At 43.7% G+C, this 25,000-nt stretch overlaps 3 protein-coding genes across 3 annotated transcripts in view; all 3 read left to right on the top strand.

Moving 5' to 3' along the window:
- The window catches only part of LOC147469336 (uncharacterized), a 46,143-nt gene extending 31,239 nt beyond the window's left edge, over positions 1-14,904 (top strand). Inside the window, exons 3-11 of the mRNA XM_086549238.1 lie at positions 1-415; positions 791-1,383; positions 1,565-1,707; positions 1,854-1,927; positions 3,848-4,096; positions 4,349-4,776; positions 5,858-7,311; positions 9,769-13,762; positions 14,649-14,904. The exon at positions 1-415 is cut by the window's left edge and continues 691 nt beyond it. Of these exons, the coding sequence (XP_086405364.1) occupies positions 1-415; positions 791-1,383; positions 1,565-1,707; positions 1,854-1,927; positions 3,848-4,096; positions 4,349-4,776; positions 5,858-7,311; positions 9,769-13,762; positions 14,649-14,904 (7,606 nt within the window). The remainder of the gene's footprint in view (positions 416-790; positions 1,384-1,564; positions 1,708-1,853; positions 1,928-3,847; positions 4,097-4,348; positions 4,777-5,857; positions 7,312-9,768; positions 13,763-14,648) is intronic.
- A 739-nt stretch (positions 14,905-15,643) lies between these two features.
- On the top strand, positions 15,644-16,807 carry LOC147469335 (uncharacterized; the record flags this gene model as incomplete). The annotated part of the gene is made up of 1 exon (XM_086549236.1): positions 15,644-16,807. A coding segment is annotated over one exon (1,164 nt), but the record flags the coding sequence as incomplete, so codon positions are not given.
- A 177-nt stretch (positions 16,808-16,984) lies between these two features.
- LOC122243022 (uncharacterized) overlaps positions 16,985-25,000 on the top strand; it is a 10,811-nt gene continuing 2,795 nt past the window's right edge. The window contains exons 1-3 of the mRNA XM_086549235.1: positions 16,985-17,003; positions 17,183-19,144; positions 21,316-25,000. The exon at positions 21,316-25,000 is cut by the window's right edge and continues 545 nt beyond it. Coding sequence (XP_086405361.1) covers positions 16,985-17,003; positions 17,183-19,144; positions 21,316-25,000 — 5,666 coding nt within the window. The remainder of the gene's footprint in view (positions 17,004-17,182; positions 19,145-21,315) is intronic.

The following is a 25,000-nucleotide window of genomic DNA, read 5'->3' as shown; positions in this document are numbered from 1 at the left end:
CACTGAGCTACCAACAACCACTAAGCTACCAACAACCACTAAGCTACCATCCACCACTAAGCTACCATCCACGACTAACCTTCCGACAACCACTGACCTACCAACCACCACTAACCTTCCGACAACCACTGATCTACCATCCACTACTGAGCAACCAACAACAAGTGAGCTACCAACAACCAGTGAGCTATCAACAACCAGTGAGCTACCATCCACCACTCAGCTACTAACAACCACTGAGCTACCAAAAGCTACTAAGCTACCATCCACCATTGAGCTACCTAACACTACTGAGCTACCAACAACCACTGAGCTACCCACAACCACTCAGCTACCATCCACCACTGAGCTACCATCCACCACTGACCTACCAACCACCACAAATAATCTAAAAAACACTGATCTACCATCCACTGCTAAGCTACCAACAACCACTGAGCTACCAACAACCACTGACCTACCGACAACCACTGAGCTACCATTCACCACTGACCTGGTAACAACCACTGATCTACCTGAGCTACCAGCCACCACTGAGCGACCAACAAATACTGAGCTACCATCCACTACTGAGCGACCATCCACCACTGAGCTATTATCCACCACTGAGCTACCAACAACCACTGCGCTACCAACAACCACTGAACTACCATCGACCACCGAACTACCAGCCACCACTGAGCGACCAAAAAATACTGAGCTACCATCCACTACTGAGCGACCATCCACCACTGAGCTATTATCCACCACTGAGCTACCAACAACCACTGCGCTACCCACAACCACTGAGCTACCATCCACCACTGAGCTGCAAACAACCACTAAGCTACAATCCACCACTGAGCAACCAACAACCACTGGCCTACCAACCACCACAACCCATCCGACAACCCCTGATCAACCATCCACTACTGAGCTGTCAACAACCATTAAGCTACCAACAACCACTGAGCTACCAATAACCAGTGAGTTACCAACGGCCAGTGAGCTACCAACAACCACTAAGCTACCATCAACCACTGAGCTACCTAAAACCACTGAGCTATCAACAACCATTGAGCTACAATCAACCACTGAGCTACCTAAAACCACTGAGCTATCAACAACCATTGAGCTACCAACAACCACTGACCTACCGACAACCACTGACCTACTATTCACAACTGATCTGGTAACAACAACTGAACTATCATCGACCACCGAGCTACCAGCCACCACTGAGCGACCAACAAATACTGAGCAACCATCCAACACTGACCTACCATCCACTACTGAGCTTCCAACAACCACTAAACTACCATCGACCACCGACCTACCAGCCACCAATGAGCGACCATCTACCACTGAGTTACCATCCACCACTGAGCTACCAACAACCACTGAGTTACCAAAAAACACTGAACTACCATCCACCACTGAGCTACCAACATCCACTGAGCTACCAACAACCACTGAGCTACCAACAACCACTGAGCTACCAACAACCACTGAGCTACCAACAACCACTGAGCTACCAACAACCACTAAGCTACCAACATCTACTGAGCTACCAACCACCACTAAGTTACCATCGACCTCTGAACTACCAACAACCAGTGAACTACCATCCACCACTGAACTACCAACAACCACTGAGCTACCATCAACCACCGAACTACCAGCCACCACTGAGCGACCATCCACTACTAAGCTACCAACAACCACTGAGTTACCAACAACCACTGAACTACCAACAACCACTGAGCTACCAACAACCACAGAGCTACCAACAACCACTGAGCTACAAACAACCACTGAGCTACCATCCACCACTGAGCTTCCATCAACCACTGAGCTACCAACAACCACCACAGAACTACCAATCACCACTGAACTATCAACAAACACTGAGCTACAAACAACCACTGAGCTACCAACAACCACTAAGGTACCATCCACCACTGAGTTACCATCATCCACTGAGCTACCAACAACCACTGAGCTAACAACAACCACTGAGCTACCATCCACCACTGACCTGGTAACAACCACAGAGCTACCATTTACCACTGAGCAACAAACAAACACTGATCTACCATCCACCACTGAGCTATTAACAACCACTGAACTACCATCCACCACCGAGCTACCAGCCACCACTAAGCGACCATCCACTACTGAAGACCCATCAACCACTCAGCTACTAACAACCACTGAGCTTCTGACAACCACTGATCTACTATCCTCCACAGAGCTACCATCAACCAATGAGCTACCGACATCGACTGAGCTACATACATCTACTGAGCTACCATCCACCACAAAACTACAATCGACCTCTGAGCTACAAACAACCAATGACCTACCATCCACCACTGAGCTACCAACAACCACTGAGCTACCAACAACAACTGAGCTACCAACAACCATTAAGCTACCAACAACCACTAATCTACCATCCACTACTAAGCTACCAACAACCACTGACCTACCAACAACAACTAATCTACCAACCACTACTAAACTACAATCCACTACTGAGCTACCAACAACAACTAAGCTACCAACAACCACTAAGCTACCAACAACAACTGAGCAACCAAAAACTGAGCTACTAACAACCACTAAACAACCATCCACCAATGAGCTACCAACAACCACTGAGCTACCAACTACCACTAACCTATCAACTACCACTGACCTATCAACAACTATTAACCTAATAACAACCACTGAGCTACCAACATCCACTGAGTTACCATCAACCACTGAGCTCCCAACAACCACTGAGCTACTAACGACCACTGGGCTACCAACAACCACTGAGCTACCAACAACCATTGAGTTACCAACAACCACTGAGCTAATATCCACCACTGAGCTACCAACAATCACTAAGCAACCATCCACCACTGAGCTACCAACAACCACTGAGGTACCACCTACCACTAACCTACCAACTACCACTGACCTACCAACAACTATTAACTTACTAACAACCACTAAGCTACCAACATCCAATGAGCTACCATCAACCACTGACCTCCCAACAGCCACTGAGCTACTAACGACCACTGGGCTACCAACAACCACTGAGCTACCAACAATCACTGAGCTACCAACAACCAATGAGCTACCAACAACCTCTGAGCTACTAACGACCACTGGGCTGCCAACAACCACTGAGCTACCAACAACTACTGAGCTACCAACAACCACTAAGCTACCATCAACTACTGAGCTACCAACAACTACTGAGCTACCAACATCCACTGAGCTACCATCAACTACTGAGCTACCAACAACTGAGATTCCAACAACCACTGACCTACCAACAACCACTGAGCTACCAACAACCACTGAGCAACCATCCACCACTGAGCTACCAACAACCACTGTGCTACCAACAACCTCTGAGCTACTAACGACCACTGTGCTGCCAACAACCACTGAGCTACCAACAACCACTGAACTACCATCCACTACTGAGCTACCATCCACCACTGACCTAATATCCACCACTGATCTACCAACAACCACTAACCTACCAACTACCACTAACCTACCAATAACCAATGAGCTACCAACAACCACTGAGCTACCAACCACCACTGAGCTACCACCAACCACTAAGCTACCAGCCACCGCTGAGCTACCGTCCACCACTGAGCTACCAATAACCAATAAGCTACCAAAAACCACTGAGCTACCAACATCTACTGAGCTACCATCCACAACTGAGCTACAAACAACAACTGAGCTACCAACAACCACTAAGCTACCAACAACCACTAATCTACCATCCACTACTGAGCTACCAACAACCACTGAGCTACCAACAACCACTGAGCTACCAACAACCACTGAGCTACCAACAACCACTAATCTACCATCTACTAATGAGCTACCATCCACTACTGAGCTACCAACAACTGAGCTACCAACAACCACTAAGGTACCAACAACCACTAATTTACCATCCACTACTGAGCTACCAACAACCACTATTCTACCATCCACTACTGAGCTACCATCCACTATTGAGTTACCAACAACCACTAAGCAACCATCCATCACTGAGCTATCAACAACCACTGAGCTACCAACAACCACTAAGGTACCAACAACCACTAATTTACCATCCACTACTGAGCTACCAACAACCACTGAGCTACCAACAACCACTAATCTACCATCCACTACTGAGCTACCAACAACCACTAAGCAACCATCCATCACTGAGCTATCAACAACCACTGAGCTACCAACAACCACTGAGTTTCCAACAACCACAAATCTACCATCCACTACTGAGCTACCAACAACAACTGAGCTACCAACAACCACTAAGCTACCAACAACCACTAAGCTACCAACAACCACTAATCTACCATCCACTACTGAGCTACCAACAACCACTGAACTACCAACAACCACTAATCTACCATCTACTAATGAGCTACCATCCACTACTGAGCTACCAACAACTGAGCTACCAACAACCACTAAGGTACCAACAACCACTAATTTACCATCCACTACTGAGCTACCAACAACCACTGAGCTACCAACAACCACTAATCTACCATCCACTACTGAGCTACCATCCACTACTGAGCTACCAACAACCACTAAGCAACCATCCATCACTGAGCTATCAACAACCAATGAGCTACCAACAACCACTAAGGTACCAACAACCACTAATTTACCATCCACTACTGAGCTACCAACAACCACTAATCTACCATCCACTACTGAGCTACCATCCACTACTGAGCTACCAACAACCACTAAGCAACCATCCATCACTGAGCTATCAACAACCACTGAGCTACCAACAACCACTAAGCTACCAACAACCACTGGGCTACCAACAACCACTGAGCTATTAACGACCACTATGCTACCAATAACCACTGAACTACCAACAACAACTGAGCTACCAACAACCACTGTGCTAATATCCACCACTCAGCTACCAACAACCACTAAGCTACCAGCCACCACTGAGCTACCAACAACCACTGACCTCCTAACGACCACTGAGCTACCGACAACCACTGATCTAATATCAACCACTGAGCTACCAACAACCACTGAGCTACCCACCACTGAGCTACCACAACACTAACCTACAAACCACTGAGCTACAACCACTGAGCTACCAAAAACCACTGACTACAACAACCACTGAGCTACCAACCCACCACTGACTACCAACTGACCTACCACCAACCACTGAGCTACCCACACCACTGAGATACCAACGACCTGACTACCAACCCACTAAGCTACCAACAACCACTGAGCTACCACACCACTGAGCTACAACTAACCACTGAGCTACAACAACCACTCAGCTACCAACCACTGAGCTACCTACAACCACTGAGCTAACCACACATAACTAAGCTACAACACCACTGAGCTACCATCACACTGAGCTACCAACACCACTGACCACTACACTACCACTAACTACACTGACTCCACTGAGCTACCATCCACCACTGAGCTACCAACAACCACTGAGCTACCAACAACCACTGAGCTACCATCCACCACTGAGCTACCAACAACCACTGAGCTACCAACAACCACTGAGCTACCAACAACCACTGACCTACCAACTACCACTGAGCTACCAACAACCACTGAATTACCAACTACCAATGAGCTACCAACTACCACTAACCTACCAACTACCACTGAGCTACCAATAACTACTAAGCTACCAACATCCACTGAGCTACCATCAACCACTGAGCTACCAAAAACCACTGGGCTACCAACAACCACTGATCTACTAACGACCACTGGGCTACCAATAACCACTGAGCTACCAACAACCACTGAGCTACCAACAACTACTGAGCTACCAACAACCAATACCAACTACTACAACCACTGAACTACAAACCACTGAACTACCAACAACCACTGAGCGCCCAACAACCACTAACCTACCATCAACCACTGAGCTACCAACAAGCACTGAAGTACCATCAACCACTGAGCTACCAACAACCACTGAGCTACCAACAACCACTGAGCTACCATCAACCACTGAGCTACCATCCACCACTGAGCTACCATCAAGCACTGAGCAACCAACCACTGAGCTACCAACAACCACTGAGCTACCATCAACCACTGAGCTACCAACAACCACTGAACTACCAGCAACCACTGAACTTCCAACAATCACTGAGCTACCAACAACCACTGAGCTACCAACAGACACTGAGCTACCATCAACCACTGAGTTACCAACCACCACTGAGCAATCAACTACCACTGAGCTACCATCAACCACTGACCTACCCACAACCACTGAGCTACCATCCACTACTGGCCTACCAACTACAAGCGAGCCACCAACCACCACTGACCTTCCAGCCACCACTACCTTACCAACTACCACTAAGCTACCAACAACCACAGAGTTACCATCCACCACAGGGCTACCAACAACCATTGAGCTACCATCAAGCACTGAACTACCAACAACCACTGAACTACAAACCACAGAACTACCAATAACCACTAACCTACCATCAACCACTGAGCTACCAACAACAAATGAAGTACCATCAACCACTGAGCTACCAACAACCACTGAGCTACCAACGACCACTGAGCTACCAACAACCACTGACCTATCAACAGCCAATGAGCTACCATCAACCAATGAGCTACTTACCACCATTGAACTACCAACAACCGTTGACTTATCAACAACCAATGAGCTTTATGCCACCACTTTATCAGCTTTGGAACAAAGAAAGAATCAGTTGCTTCAGGAACTCGAAGACCTGGAAAACCAAATTGCTGCCTCCAACGCCACCGTCACTGCTCTTCAAGAGACCAAACAGGCCTTGCAACAAGTCACTGAAGCCATTGCAAATGCCGCCGCCACATCTGGCAGAAAGCGACGATCGCCCACTTACTCTATCAACCAAGGCACTGACACTGTCACGCTCGATCCCTATTGTGGGGCAAATGAAGATAATGCCTTGACTGGCGATCCAGCAGACGTGCTTCTCACAATGATCACTGATCTTTCCACCAAGTTGTCCAACCTCACGACGGATCAAGTGAGCTGTTTTAACCAGCTCATCGGTAATTTCGCCACCCTCATAGAGAATGGAACTTTCGTTATTGACTCTAGTGCATTAGATAATATCACGGCGGCAATAGACGAAGCGGACAGTACTGTAGGAAACCAAGTTCAATCTGTACAGTCACTCATAAGTGTTTTACAAGAGCAAAAAGAAAACAAAACAGCTGAACTTGACCAAGTGGAAAGCCAACTGGCCGCAACGACAGGTAAGAATGGTCATGACCGGCGCTCATCACTGCATTTTATATTTGGGGTTTTGGGTGAAGCCAACCATGGCCCTCCCTTTACTCAATGATTTTTTCCTAGAGGTGAACAGAGTGAGAGAACACGGGAAGGGCAGAGAGTGAGAGAGAAAGAGAGATATACAATATGGTTGAGAGAGAAAAAAGAAGCAATGTAGGCTTCTAGCTCATCTCGATAGTCATGCTCCCGATAAAATTATTTGTGGAGAGCTTGATATATCAACACTGACGTTGCTAGAGAGAAGAGAAGGTAATCATTCCCAACTCTTTGTCTCTCTCTTCATTTATCCCCCTGTTGCCCTTCTGTATTTTTCGTTCGGTGTCACAAAGCTTACCAGTCTAGCCTAACCTAACCAAACCTACATGGTACATGCAATATTTATAAATAAACGAGCTGTTATGATGAAACATGGAAAATCACACTTAAAACATCCTCACGCTACCATACACCGCTTTTTACACAATTTCCGGTGCATAATTCTTTCCTATGCAGAACCATTTATCTACTTACAAAACTTTCACTTAAAATGTTTTTGTTAAATTACATCTTAAAATATATTTAAGACATTAAAAGTTTTATTTTCATTGTATATGGAAAAATGATATAAACACACACACATCCACACACTAATGTTTACATATGTCTATATGTATATACATACACACACATATATATATGCATATGTGTATGAACATAGAGCTATTCATATATACATATGTACATATATACAACTATACATGTGTGTGTGTATGCATGTCTATATATATATATATATATATATATATATATATATATATATATATATGTGTGTGTGTGTGTGTGTGTGTATATATATGTATATATAATATATATATATATATATATATATATATATATATATATATATATATATATTATATATATATATATGTACACATATATACATACACAACACATATGTATGTGTATATAGATAGATACATATGCATATATATATATATATATATATATATATATTATATATATATATATATATAATATATATATATATATATATATATATATATATATATATATATATATATATATATATATATAATATATATAATATATATAATATATATATATAATATATTTATGGGGGCGGAGGGTATATACAAAAAATCAAAAGTTTATTTAAGTTATGTCTTAATAAATTTGAACATTACTACAAAAATTCATAATACTGTACCGGGTTTTTTTGTTTTTTTTGTGTGTTTTATTGAGTTTAGAGACTTATATATGCCATATGACAAGCTCTACCAGTGCTGCAGTAGACTAAAATTGTAGTATATTATCCATATTAGCTCATTATTTTCTTTATACTCAGTGTGATAGAAGTATTGCTGTTTTATGGGAGGACAAAAGGCAACTATATTTTTTTCGTATTTTTGTGCTGTCATGAACGAATACGAAACATATAACCACCTACAATAAAGATAAATAGAAGAGGTAAGGAAGAAGAATGAAACCTGTGCTTGTGACTGTGAATGCCACAGTGAAAGGCATCCATATTGGCACAGGAGTACATTTTAGACACTGGGTATGGATTAAGTCATCTTCCTCTTCCCGTTCTGACTGCACATCTTCATCGGCGGTACTTTAGAGCATGGGTTCATCAACTTAGTGTGTGTCATCGCTCTATAAAGATAGTGCTTGCTAGAGACCGTGGATGGGTGCCATTCAAGGCTCTCTCTCTTGCTGGTGCTAGGAAAAAGTGGTGCCATCTAGGTTTTGGACGATAAGCTAGCACGGTATTACGGTAATTATAGTAATTATGACTGCAGTAGCCATCATCACTCATTCCTTTTTCATAGTAAAATAAAATAGCACAGTGATCTAAAATCCCCGAACGTCATGTACGTCAGGACGCCCGTCGTCAGGCCAAAGCTCCTACGTCATGTATGTCATGACACCCGTCCGCTGTGGGTTAATATATACATAAATATGTAAATATATGTATATATACATATGTATAAAATACGTATATATGTATATATACATATGTATAAAAATACGTATATATGTATATATAAATACATTTATATACATATATGAATATAAATATATATGTATGTATATATATATGATAAAAGGTATATATGTATATATATATATATATATATATATATATATATATATATATATATATATATATATATGTATGTATACATCAATAAATTTATTTATATATATAGATAACTAATATATATATATAAATAAATTCATATGTACATATGTATATATGTATATATATATATATAAATATATATACATACATACATATATATACATATGTACATATATATGTACAAATATATTTAGACACACATTAAAAGAAAAATAGAGAAATGGCTTGAATGATCAACATTTTTCATATTTTACCTCTTTTTCTTTAACAGAAACACTGGACACAACCACTCAGACATCATCCCCCACTGACCTATCAACCACCACTAATCTACCAACAACCACTGAGCTACCAACAACCACTATGCTACCAACCACCAATGAATTACCAACTACCACTGAGCTACCAACAACCACTATGCTACCAACCACCAATGAATTACCAACTACCACTGAGCTACTACCAACAGTCATAGACCTACCAACCACCACTGAGCTATCAACCACCACTAACCTACTAACCACCACTGAACTAAACACAACCAATGTGTTACAAATAACCACAGACCTACCAACCACCAGTGAATTGCCAACAACCACTGAGCTACAATTAACAACTGAGCTACAAACCACCACTGAGCTACCAACAACCACTAAACTAGCATCCACCACTAAGTTACTAACAACCACTAAATTACCAACAACCACTGAGCAACCAACCACCACTGAACTACCAACAACCACTGAACTACCATCCACCACTAAGTTACCAAAAACTACTGAATTACCAACTACTACTGAGTTACCAACAACCACTAAACTACACACAACCACTGAACTACCAACAACCACTAAGCTACAAACTACAAATGAGCTACCAGCAACCACTGAACTACCAAAAACCACTGAGCTACCAACTACAAATGAGCTACCAGCAACCACTGAACTACCAAAAACCACTGAGCTACCTACAACCACTTACCTAAATACCACAGCTGAACTACCAACTACCACTGTGTTACCAATAACCACTGACCTACTAATATCAACAGAACTACCAATCACCACTGAACTACCAACAACCACTGAGCTACTAACAACCACTGAACTATCAGAAACCACAGACCTACCAACCACCATTAAATTACCAACCACAAGTGATCTACCAACAACCAGTGAGTTACCAACAACCACAGACCTACTAACCTCCACAGAATTACCAACAACTACTGAGCTGCCATCCACCACTGATCTACCAACAACCACTAAGTTACCAGCAACCACTGATCTACCAAAAAACACTGAATTACTAACAACAACAAATGTACCAACCACCAATGAGATAACAACCACCACTGAGAAACTTACCACCACCGAACTACAAACAACCACTGGATTACCAACAACCACAGACCTACCAACCACTAATAAATTACCAACCACCACTGAGCTACTAACAAGCGCTGAGTTACCAACAACTATTGAGCTACAATCCACCACTGAGCCACCAACCACTGAACTCCCAACCACTAGTGAATTACCAACAAGCACTGAGCCCCCAACCACTAGTGAATTACCATTAACCACTGAGCTACCATCCACCACTGAGTTACCAAAAACGACCGAGTTACCAACCACCACTAAGCTACCAACTACCACTGAGCTACCAACTACCAATGAGAAACCAACAACCACTGAACTACTAACAACCACTGAGCTACCAACAACCACTTACCTACATACCACCACTGAACTACAAACTATCACTGTGTTACCAATAACCACCGACCTACTTATATCCACAGAACTACCATCCACCACTGAACTACCAACAACCACTGAGCTACCAACAACCACTGAACTACCATTAACCACTGAACTACAAACAACCAATGAGCTACCAACAACCACTGAGCTACCAACAACTACTGAGCAACCATCCACCACTGAGCTGCTAACAACTACTGAGCAACCATCCACCACTGAGCTACCAACAACCACTGAGCTACCATCCACCACTGAGCTACCAACAACCACTGAGCTACCAACATCAACTGAACTACCAACAACTACTGAGCAACCATCCACCACTGAGCTGCTAACAACTACTGAGCTACCATCCACCACTGAGCTACCAACAACCAATGAACTACCATCCACCACCGAGCTACCAGCCACCACTGTGCTACCAGCCACCACTCACCTTCCGACAACCACTGATCTACCATCCACCAATGACCTACCAACAACCACTGAGCTACCATCCACCACTAAGTTACCAACAACCACTGAGCTACCATCCACCATTAAGCTACCAACAACCACTGAGCTACCATCCACCACTAAGCTACCATCGACCACTGACCAACTAACTACCACTAACCTACCAATGACCACTGAGCTACCAACAACCACTGACCAACCAGCTACCACTAACCTACCAACTACCACTGAGCTACCAACAACCACTGAGCTACCATCAACCACTGAGCTACCAAAAACCACTGAGCTACCAACAACCACTGACCAACCAGCTACCACTAACCTACCAACTACCACTGAGCTACCAACCACTGAGCTACCAACAACCACTGAGCTACCAGCAACCACTGAGCTACCAACAACCACTGAGCTACCAACAACCACTGAGCTACCATCAACCACTGAACTACCAGCAACCACTGAGCTACCAACAACCACTGAGCCACCAACAACCACTAACCTACCAACTACCACTGAGCTACCAACCACTGAGCTACCAACAACCACTGAGCTGCCATCAACCACTGACCTACAAACTACTGAGCTACAAACAACCACTGAGCTACCATCAACCACTGAGCAACCAACAACCACTGAACTACCAGCAACCACTGAGCTACCGACCACTGAGCTACCAACAACCACTGAGCCACCAACAACCACTGAGCTACCAACCACCACTGAGCTACCATCCACCACAGAGCTACCAACAACCACTGAACTACCAGCAACCACTGAGCTACCGACCACTGAGCTACCAACAACCACTGAGCCACCAACAACCACTGAGCTACCAACCACCACCGAGCAACCATCCACCACAGAGCTACCAACAACCACTGAACTACCAACAACCACTGAGCGACCAACAACCACTAACCTACCATCAACCACTCAGCTACCAACAACCAATGAAGTACCATCAACCACTGAGCTACCAACAACCACTGAGCTACCAACGACCACTAAGCTACCAACGACCACTGAGCTACCAACTACCACTGAGCTACCAACAACCACTGAACTACCAGCAACCACTGAGCTACCAACCACTGAGCTACGAACATCCACTGAGCTACCAACAACCACTGAGCTACCAACCACCACTGAGCTACCAACCACCACTAAGCTACCAATAACCACTGAAATACAAACCACTGAACAACCAACAACCACTGAGCGACAAACAACCACTAACCTACCATCAACCACTGAGCTACCAACAAGCACTGAAGTACCATCAACCACTGAGCTACCAACAACCACTGAGATACCAACGACCAATGAGCTACCAACTACCACTAAGCTACCAACAACCACTGAACTACCCACAACCACAGAGTTACCATCCACCACTGGGCTACCAACAACCACTGAGCTACCAACAACCACTGAGATACCAACGACCAATGAGCTACCAACTACCACTAAGCTACCAACAACCACTGAGCTACCATCAACCACTGAGCTACCAACAACCACTGACCAACCAGCTACCACTAACCTACCAACTACCACTGAGCTACCAACAACCACTGAGCCACCAACAACCACTAACCTACCAACTATCACTGAGCTACCAACCACTGAGCTACCAACAACCACTGAGCTACCATCAACCACTGAGCTACCAGCCACCACTGAGCTACCAACAACCACTGAGCTACCAACAACCACTGAGCTACCAACAACCACTGAGCTACCAACAACCACTGAGCTACCAACAACCACTGAGCTACCAACCACCACTGAGCTACCAACAACCACTGAGCTACCAACAACCACTGAACTACCAACAACCACTGACCGACCAACAACCACTAACCTACCATCGACCACTGAGCTACCAACAACCACTGAGATACCAACGACCAATGAGCTACCAACTACCACTAAGCTACCAACAACCACTGAGTTCCTAACGACCACTGAGCTACCGACAACCACTGACCTACCAACTACCACTAACCTCCCAACATCTACTCAGCTACCAACAACTTCTAAGCTACCAACAACCACTGAGCTACCATCAACCACTGAGCTACCATCAACTACTAACCTAGCAACTACCACTGAGCTACCAACAACCACTGAGCTACCAGCAAGCACTGAGCAACTAACAACCACTGAGGTACCAACAACCACTGAGCTACCATCAACCACTGAGCTACCAACAACCACTGAGCTACCAACAACCACTGAGCTACCAACAACCACTGAACTACCAGCAACCACTGAGCTACCAACAACCACTGAGCCACCAACAACCACTAACCTACCAACTACCACTGAGCTACCAACCACTGAGCTACCAACAACCACTGAGCTACCATCAACCACTGAGCTACCAACCACTGAGCTACCAACAACCACTGAGCTACCATCAACCACTGAGCAACCAACAACCACTGAACTACCAGCAACCACTGAGCTACCGACCACTGAGCTACCAACAACCACTGAGCCACCAACAACCACTGAGCTACCAACCACCACTGAGCTACCATCCACCACAGAGCTACCAACAACCACTAAGCTACCATCCACCACAGAGCTACCAACAACCACTGAACTACAAACCACTGAACTACCAACAACCACTGAGCGCCCAACAACCACTAACCTACCATCAACCACTGAGCTACCAACAAGCACTGAAGTACCATCAACCACTGAGCTACCAACAACCACTGAGCTACCAACAACCACTGAGATACCAACGACCAATGAGCTACCAACTACCACTAAGCTACCAACAACCACTGAACTACCATCAACCACAGAGTTACCATCCACCACTGGGCTAGCAACAACCACTGAGCTACCATCAAGCACTGAGCAACCAACCACTGAGCTACCAACAACCACTGAGCTACCATCAACCACTGAGCTACCAACAACCACTGAACTACCAGCAACCAATGAACTTCCATCAACCACTGAGCTACCAACAACCACTGAGCTACCAACCACCACTGAGCAATCAACTACCACTGAGCTACCATCAACCACTGACCTACCCACAACCACTGAGCTACCATCCACTTCTGGACTACCAACAACCACTGAGCTACCAACCACCACCGAACTACCAACAACTACTGAGTTCCCAACAACTGAGCTACCGACAACCACTGAGCTACTAACTACCACTGAGGTACCAACTACCACCGAAATACCAACAACCAATGAGCTACCGACAACCACTGAGCTACCGACAACCACTAAGCTACCAACAACCACTGAGCTACAAAAAAACACTGAATTACCATCAACCACTGAGCTACCAACAACCACAGAGCTAATAACAACCACTGAGCTACCATCCTCCACAGAGCTTCCAACAACCACTGAGCTACCATCCACCACTAAGCAACCAACAAGCACTAAGATACCATCCACCACTGAGCTACCATCCACCACTAAGCAACCAACAAGCACTAAGATACCAACAACCACTGAGCTACCATCCACCACTAAGCTACCATCCACCACTGAGCTACCATCCACCACTGAGCAACCATCCACCACTGAGTTACCAACAACCACTGAGCTACTAACAACCACTGAGCTACCATCCACCACTAAGCAACCAACAGGCACTAAGATACCAACAACCACTGAGCTACCATCCACTACTGAGCTACCATCCACCACTGAGCTACCAACAACCACTGAGCTACTAACAACCACTGAGCTACCATCCACCACTGAGCTACCAACAACCACTGAGCTACCAACTACCACTGAACTACCAACCACCACAAAATTGAAACCACTAAGAACAACAACCACTGAGCTACCATCAACCACTTACCTACATACAACCGCTCAACCACCAACTACCACTATGTTACCAATAACCACTGAGCTACTGACTGACCAAAACCACTGACCAACTACCAACTACCACTACCAACAACCACTGAGCTACTAACAACCACTGAACTATCATCAACCACTGAGCTACCAACAACCAATGAGTTACCATCCACCACTGAGCTACCAACAACCACTAAAATACCAGTTGTGCTATCAAGCACAACCGTGCTACTAACCCCAACCAAACTATCAGAAACCACTGAGTTACCAACAACAACAAACCTACCAACCACCACTAAATTACAAACCACAAGCGATCTACCAACAACCAGTGAGTCACGAACAACCACATATCTACCAACCTCTACAGATTTACCAACAACTACTGAGCTGCCATTCACCACTGAACTACCAACAACCACTGAACCCCCAACCACCAGTGAATTATCAACAACCACTGAGCTAACATCAACAACTGAGCAACCAACCACCACTGAGCTACCAACTACCACTGAGCTAAAAACCACCACTAAGGTACTAACAACAACTGAGCTACCATCCACCACTGAGCAACCAACCACTGAGTCACCAACAACCACTGAACAACCAACCACCACTGACCTACCAACCACTGATCCACCAACAACCACTGAACTGCCATCCACCACTGAACTACCAACAACCACTGAACAACCAACCACCACTGACCTACCAACCTCTGAGCCACCAACAACCACTGAACTGCCAACCACTGAGCTACCAACAACCACGGAACTACCATCCACCACTGAGATACCGACAACCAATGAGCTACCAACCACCACTAAATTATCAACCACTACTGAGCTACTAACAACCACTGAGATACCAACAACCACAGACTTACCAACCACAATAGAATTACCATCCACCACTGAGCTACCAAACACTGAATCCCGAACCACCACTGAACTACCACCCACCACTGAGCTACCAACAACCACTGAGCTACCAACAGCTACTGAGCTACCAACTACCCCTAACCTACAAATAAACACTGACCTAACAACAACTGAGCTACCAGCAACTACCGACCTACCAACCACCACTGAACTACCAACTACCACTAAGCTACCAACAACCACTGACCTACCATCTACCAACACCACTAGCTCCACAACCACTGAGCTACCAACAACCACTGAGCTACTTACCATGAGCTACCATCAACCACTGATTACCAACTGACCTACCACCACTGAGTACCAATCACCACTGAGCTACCAACAACCACTGTACTACCATCTACCACTAATCTACCAATAACCACTGAGCTTCCAACGACCACTGAGCTACCATCCATTACCACTAAGTTACCAGCAACCACTGATCTACCAACAACCACTGACTTACTAACAACAACAAATGTACCAACCACCACAGAGCTACTAACTACCATCGAACTACAAACAACCATTGAATTACCAACATCCACAGGCCTACCAACCACCACTAATTTACCAACCACCACTGATCAACACACAACCACTGAGTTACCAACAACCACACACCTACCAACAACTAATAAATTACCAACCACCACTGAGCTACCAACAACCACAGACCTCCCAACCACCACCGAGGTACTAACCACCACAGAACTACTAACAACCAGTGAGTTACAAACAACAACAGACCTCCCAACCACCATCAAGCTACCAACCACCACAAAATTACCAACAACTATTACACTACCAACAACCACTGAGCTACCATCAACCACTAAGCTACCAACAACCACTGAGCTAGCAACTATCACTAACCTACCAATAACCACTGAGCTACCAACAACCCCTGACCTACCAATTACCACTAACCTACCAACTACCACTGAGCTACCAATAAACACTGAGCTACCACCAACCACTGAGCTACCAACGACCACTGAGCTACCAACAACCACTGAGCTACCAACCACAACCCAGCTACCAACAACCACTGAGCTACCAACCACAACCCAGCTACCAACAACCACTGAGCTACCAACAACCACTGAGCTACCATCCACCACTGAGCTACCAACAACCACTGAGCTACCAACCACCACTGAGCTACCAACAACCACTGAGCTACCAACAACCACAGAACTACCATCCACCACTGAGCTACCAACAACCACTGAGCTACCAACCACCACTGAGCTATCAACAACCACTGAGCTACCAACAACCACAGAACTACCATCCACCACTGAGCTACCAACAACCACTGAGCTACCATCCACCACTGAGCTACCAACAACCGCTGAGCTACCATCCACCAGTGAAACCACCACTGAGTTGCTATTTACCACTGAGCAACCAATAAGCACTAAGATACCAACAACCACTGAGCTACCAACAACCACTGAGCTACCAACAACCACTGAGCTACCATCCACCACTGAGCTACTAACAACTACTGAGCTACCAATAACCACTGAGCTACCATCCACCATTAAGCAACCTTCCACCACTGAGCTACCAACAACCACTGAGCTACCAACGACCACTGAGCTATCAACAACCACTGAGCTACCAACAACCACGGAGCTACCATCCACCACTGAGCTACTAACAACTACTGAGCTACCATCCACCATTAAGGTACCTTCCACCACTGAGCTACCAACAACCACTGAGCCACCAACCACCACTGAGCTACCAACAACTGCTGAGCCACCATCCACTACTGGCCTACCAACTACCACTGAACTACCAACCACAACAGTGTTACCAACAACCCCTGAACCCCCAGCTACCACTCAGCTACTAACTACCACTGAGCTACCAACCACCACTAAGCTACCGACAACCACTGAGTTAACAATCACCACTAAACTACCTACAACTACTGAGTTACCAACAACCGCTGACCTATCAACAGCCAATGAGCTACCATCAACCAATGAGCTACTTACCACCACTGAACTACCAACAACCGCTAACCAACCAACAACCAATGAGCTTTATGCCACCACTTTATCAGCTTTGGAACAAAGAAGGAATCAGTTGCTTCAGGAACTCGAAGACCTGGAAAACCAAATTGCTGCCTCCAACGCCACCGTCACTGCTCTTCAGGAGACCAAACAGGCCTTGCAACAAGTCACTGAAGCCATTGCAAATGCCGCCGCCACATCTGGCAGAAAGCGACGATCGCCCACTTACTCTATCAACCAAGGCACTGACACTGTCACGCTCGATCCCTATTGTGGGGCAAATGAAGATAATGCCTTGACTGGCGATCCAGCAGACGTGCTTCTCACTATGATCACTGATCTTTCCACCAAGTTGTCCAACCTCACGACGGATCAAGTGAGCTGTTTTAACCAGCTCATCGGTAATTTCGCCACCCTCATAGAGAATGGAACCTTCGTTATTGACTCTAGTGCATTAGATAATATCACGGCGGCAATAGACGAAGCAAACAGTACTGTAGGAAGCCAAGTTCAATCCTTACAGTCACTCATAAGCCTTTTGCAAGAAGAAAAAGAGAACAAAACAGCTGAACTTGCACAAGTGGAAAGCCAATTGGCCGCAACGACAGGTAAGAATTGTCACTCTTTTTTTTTCTTTTTTTCTTTTTCTTTTTTTTTAGAATTTAGTCTAAGTAATACTTGGAGAGATCTGAGTCACGATACCGATAACCTTAGGCGCATAGATGACAAGGCGTAAGGACCACCATGAAGATACCGACTGCGACTGACAGACCGGCGCTCAGTATGGTTAAGAGAGAAAGAGAGAGAAAAAAAAAAGAAGCAATGTAGGCTTCTAGCTCATCTCGATAGTCATGCTCCCGATAAAATTGTTTATGAATAGGTTGAAATATCAACACTGACGTTTCTAGAGAGGAGAGAAGGTAATCATTCCCAACTTTTTGTCTCTCCATTTATCCCCAGGTTCCCCTTCTGCATTTTTCGTTCGGTGTCACAAAGCTTACCAGTCTAGCCTAACCTAACCAAACCTACATGGTAGATGCAATATTTATAAATAAATGAGCTGTAACATGGAAAAGAACACTTAAAACATCCTCAAGCTACCACACACCGCTTTTCGCACAATTTTCCGTCATCTAGTATTTTGCCGATAGGTGCATAATTGTTTCCTGTACATAACCATTTATCTACTTGCAAAACTTTCACTTAAAATGCTTTTGTTAAATCACATCTTAAGACATATTTTAGATCTTAAAAATTTTATTTTCACTGTATATGGAGAAATGATATAAAGACACGCATACACACATACACACACAGATACTAATGTTTATAGATGTATATATGTATATACATACATATATATGTATGTATATATGTATATATATATATATATATATATATATATATATATATATATATATATATGCATATGTGTATGAACATATAGCTATTCATATACACATATGTACATATATACATATATACACATATGGACATATATACAGTACATGCAGTATATACATATACACATATACTGTATGTGTATATGTCTATATATATATATATATATCTATATATATATATATATATATATATATATATATATATATATATATATACATATATATATATTATATATATATTTATGTGTGTGTGTGTGTGGGGGTGGGTGAGTGTATATACAAACATATATACATACATATATATGTATAAATATGTAAATATATACATATATGTATGTATGTATGTATTTAATGGATATATATACATGCACACGCACCCATATATATATATATATATATATATATATATATATATATATATATATATTATATATATATATATATAATATATATATATATAAACATATATATAATATATATGTATGTACATATGCATATATATATTATATATATATATATATATATATATATATATATATATATATATATATGTATGTATATATATATATTTATATATATATATGTATATATATATTATTATACATATATATGTATGTATTTAGTGATTATACGTACATACACACACTCATATATATATATATATATATATATATATATATATATATATATATATATATATATATAAGGTATATATATATATATATATATATATAATATATATATATATATATATATATATGAGTGGTGTGTGTGTGTGTGGAGGGGGGAGGGTGTATGTATAGCTACATAAGTATACATGTATCTATATACATAAAACTGACTGCTGAATATCAAAAGTTATTCTCGAAAAGTTATTTTAATTTCTTAAAAAATTGAATGGAGAAATCGTACAATTATATTATCTACATGAAAATTCGTAATTCTATACCGGGCAATGCAATGAAATATGCAAATGCAGGTACACATAAATATATGATTTATATATATGTATACATATATACACACATGTATATATATACAAATATATATGTATGTATGTATATGTATATGTATATATATATATATATATATATATATATATTTATGAATATGTATATGTATACATATGTATATATATATATATGAAAATATACATGTATATATATGTATATATAAATACATTTATATACATATACATATATATATGTATATATAGATATACATATATGCATATATATATTCATATATACATATATATATGTACAAATGTATGTATACACTAATTACAAGCAAATTAGAGAATTGGCTTCAAAAATCAAAGTTCGTACTCAGATACATATTTATATTTTCAAATTTTACCTCTTTTTCTTTAACAGAAACACTGGATACAACCCCCACTGATCTACCAACCACCACTAATCTACCAACAATCACTGAGCTACCAACAACCACTGAACTACCAACCACCAATGAATTACCAACCACCACTGAGCTACTAACAACCACTGAGCTATCAATAACCACAAACTTACCAACCACCAATGAATTACCAACCAACACTAAGCTACCAACAACCACAGACTTACCAACCACCACTGAACTACTAACCACTACTGAACTAACAATAACCAATGTGTTACAAACAACCACAGACCTACCAACCACCAGTAAATTACCAACAGCCACTGAGCTACGATCCACAACTGAACTACCAACAACTAAGAAGCTACCAACAAAAACTGACCTACCAATAACCACCAAGCAACCAACCACCACTGAACTGCAAACAACCACTGAACTACCATTCACAACTAAGTTACCAAAACCCACTGAATTACCAACTACCTCTAAGCTACCAACTATCACTGAGCTACCAACTACCACTGACCTATCATCCATCACTAAGTTAAAAGAAAACACTGACATAATAACAACCACTAAGTTACCTACCACTAAGCTACCAACTACCACTGAGCTACCAACAACCACTGAACTACCAACCACCACGGAACTACCAACAACCACTGAACTACCAACTACCACTATCCTACCAACTACCACTGAGCTACCAATTACCAGTAAGCTACCAACAACCACTGAACTACCAAAAACCACTGAACTATCAATCACTGAGCTACCAACAACCACTTACCTACATACCACCGCTGAACTATCAACTACTACCGTGTTACCAATAACCACTGACCTGCTATCCACAGAACTACCAACAACCACTGAAGTACCACCCACCACAGAGCTACCAACTACCACTGAGCTACCATCAACCACTGAGCTACCAACAACCACTGAACTACTAACCACCACTGAGCTACCAACAACAACAGACGTACCAACCATCACTGAGCTATCAACCACAACCGAACTACCAAAAACCACTGAGCCACCAACAACCACAGAATTACCAACCACAATAGAATTACGATCCACCACTGAGCCACCAACCACTGAACCCCCAACCACTACTGAATCACCAACAACTACTGAGCTCCCAACCACCAGTGAATTACCAACAAACACTGACCTAGCAACAACCACATACCTACCATCCACCAGTGAGTTACCAACAACTACTGACCTACCAACAACTACCGAGCTACCAACAACCACTGAACTACCATCGACCACTGAGCTACCAACCACTGAGTTACCAACAACCACTTACCTACATACCACCGATGAACTAACAACTACAACTGTGTTACCAATAACCACTGACCTACTAATATCCACAGAGCTACCAATCACCACTGAACTACCATCCACCACTGAGCTACTAACAACCACTGAGCTGCCAACAACCACTGAGCTACCAACAACCACTGAACTACCATCGACCACTGTTTTACCATCCACCACTGAGCTACCAACAACCACTGAGCTACCATCCACCACTGAGCTACAATCCACCACTGAGCTACCAACAACCACTGAACTACCATCGACCACTGAGCTAACATCTACCACCGAGCTACCAGCCACCACTGAGCTACCAACCACAACCCAGGTACCAACAACCACTGAGCTACCATCAACCACTGATCTATCAACAGCCACTGAGCTACCAGCCACCACTGAGCTACCAACCACAACCAAGGTACCAACAACCACTGAGCTACCATCAACCACTGATCTATCAACAGCCACTGAGCTACCAACAACCACTGAGCTTCCGACAACCACCGATCTACCATCCACCACTGAGCTACCAACAACCACTGAGCTACCAACAACCACTGAGCTACCAACAACCACTGAGCTACCAACAACCACTAAGCTACCAACAACCACTGAGCTACCAACGACCACTGAGCTACCAACAACCACTAAGCTACCAACAACCACTGAGCTACCAACAACCACTAAGCTACCAACAACGACTGAGCTACCAACAACCACTGAGCTACCAACAACCACTAAGCTACCAACAACCACTGAGCTACCAACAACCACTGAGCTACCAACAACCACTGAGCTACCAACAACCACTGAGCTACCAACAACCACTGAGCTACCATCCACCACTGAGCTACCAACAACCACTGAGCTACCATCCACCACTGAGCTACCAACAACCACTGAGCTACCATCCACCACTGAGCTACCATCCACCACTGAGCTACCAGCCACCACTGAGCTACCAACCACAACCCAGCTACCAACAACCACTGAGCTACCATCAACCACTGAACTACCATCCTCCACTGAGCTTCCAACAACCACTGAGCTACCAACCACTGAACTACCAACAACCACTGAGCTACCAGCCACGACTGAGCTACCATCAACCACTGAGCTTCCGACAACCACCGATCTACCATCCACCACTGAGCTACCAACAACCACTGAGCTACCAACAACCACTAAGCTACCAACGACTGAGCTACCAACGACCACTGAGCTACCAACAACCACTGATCTACCAACAACCACTGAGCTACCAACTACCACTTACCTTCCGACAACCACCGATCTACCATCCACCACTGAGCTACCAATAACCACTGAACTACCAACGACCACTGAGTTACCTTCCACCACTGAGCTACCAACAACCACTGAGCTACCAACAACCACTAAGTCACCAGTAACCACTGAGCTACCAACAACTAATGAACTACCAACCACCACCGAGCTACCAGCCACCACTGAGCTACCTTCCACCACTGAGCTACCAACAACCACTGAGCTACCAACAACCACTGAACTACCATCGACCACTGAGCTACCATCCACCACTGAGCTACCAACAACCACTGAGCTACCATCCACCACTGAGCTACCAACAACCACTGAGCTACCATCCACCACTGAGCTACCAACAACCACTGAGCTACCTTCCACCTCTGAGCTACCAACTACTGAGCTAACATCCACCACTGAGCTACCATCCACCACTGAGCTACCAAGAACCACTGAGCTACCTGTCAGCTCTGAGCTACCAGCCACCTCTGAGCTACCAACAACCACTGAGCTACCAACAACAAATGAGCTACCAACCACCACTGAGCTACCAAAAACCATTGAGCTACCATCCACCACTGAGATACCATCCACCACTGTGTTCATAACCATCACTGAGCTACCAATAACTGCTGAGCAACTATCCACTACTGGCTTACCAACTATCACCGAACTACCGACCACCACTGACCTTCCAGCCACCACTGACCTACCAACAATCTCTGAACTACCAACCACTAATGCGTTACCAACAACCACTGAACCACCAGCTACCACTCAGCTACTAACTACCACTGAGCTACCAACCACCACTAAGCTACCGACAACCACTGAGTTAACAATCACCACTAAACTACCAACAACTACTGAGTTACCAACCGCTGACCTATCAACAGCCAGTGACCATCCAACAACCAATGAGCTACTTACCACTACTGAACTACCAAAAACCGCTGACCTATCAACAGCCAATGACCAACCAACAACCAATGAGCTACTTACCACCACTGAACTACCAACAACCGCTAACCAACCAACAACCAATGAGCTTTATGCCACCACTTTATCAGCTTTGGAACA

The sequence above is a fragment of the Penaeus japonicus genome, unplaced genomic scaffold, assembly GCF_977035675.1.
Source record: "Penaeus japonicus unplaced genomic scaffold, GWHDUDI00000001_assembly GWHDUDI00000022, whole genome shotgun sequence".
NCBI lineage: Eukaryota > Metazoa > Arthropoda > Malacostraca > Decapoda > Penaeidae > Penaeus > Penaeus japonicus.
The sequence above is the reverse complement of the archived record's forward strand: the minus strand, read 5'-3'. Positions and strand labels throughout refer to the sequence as shown.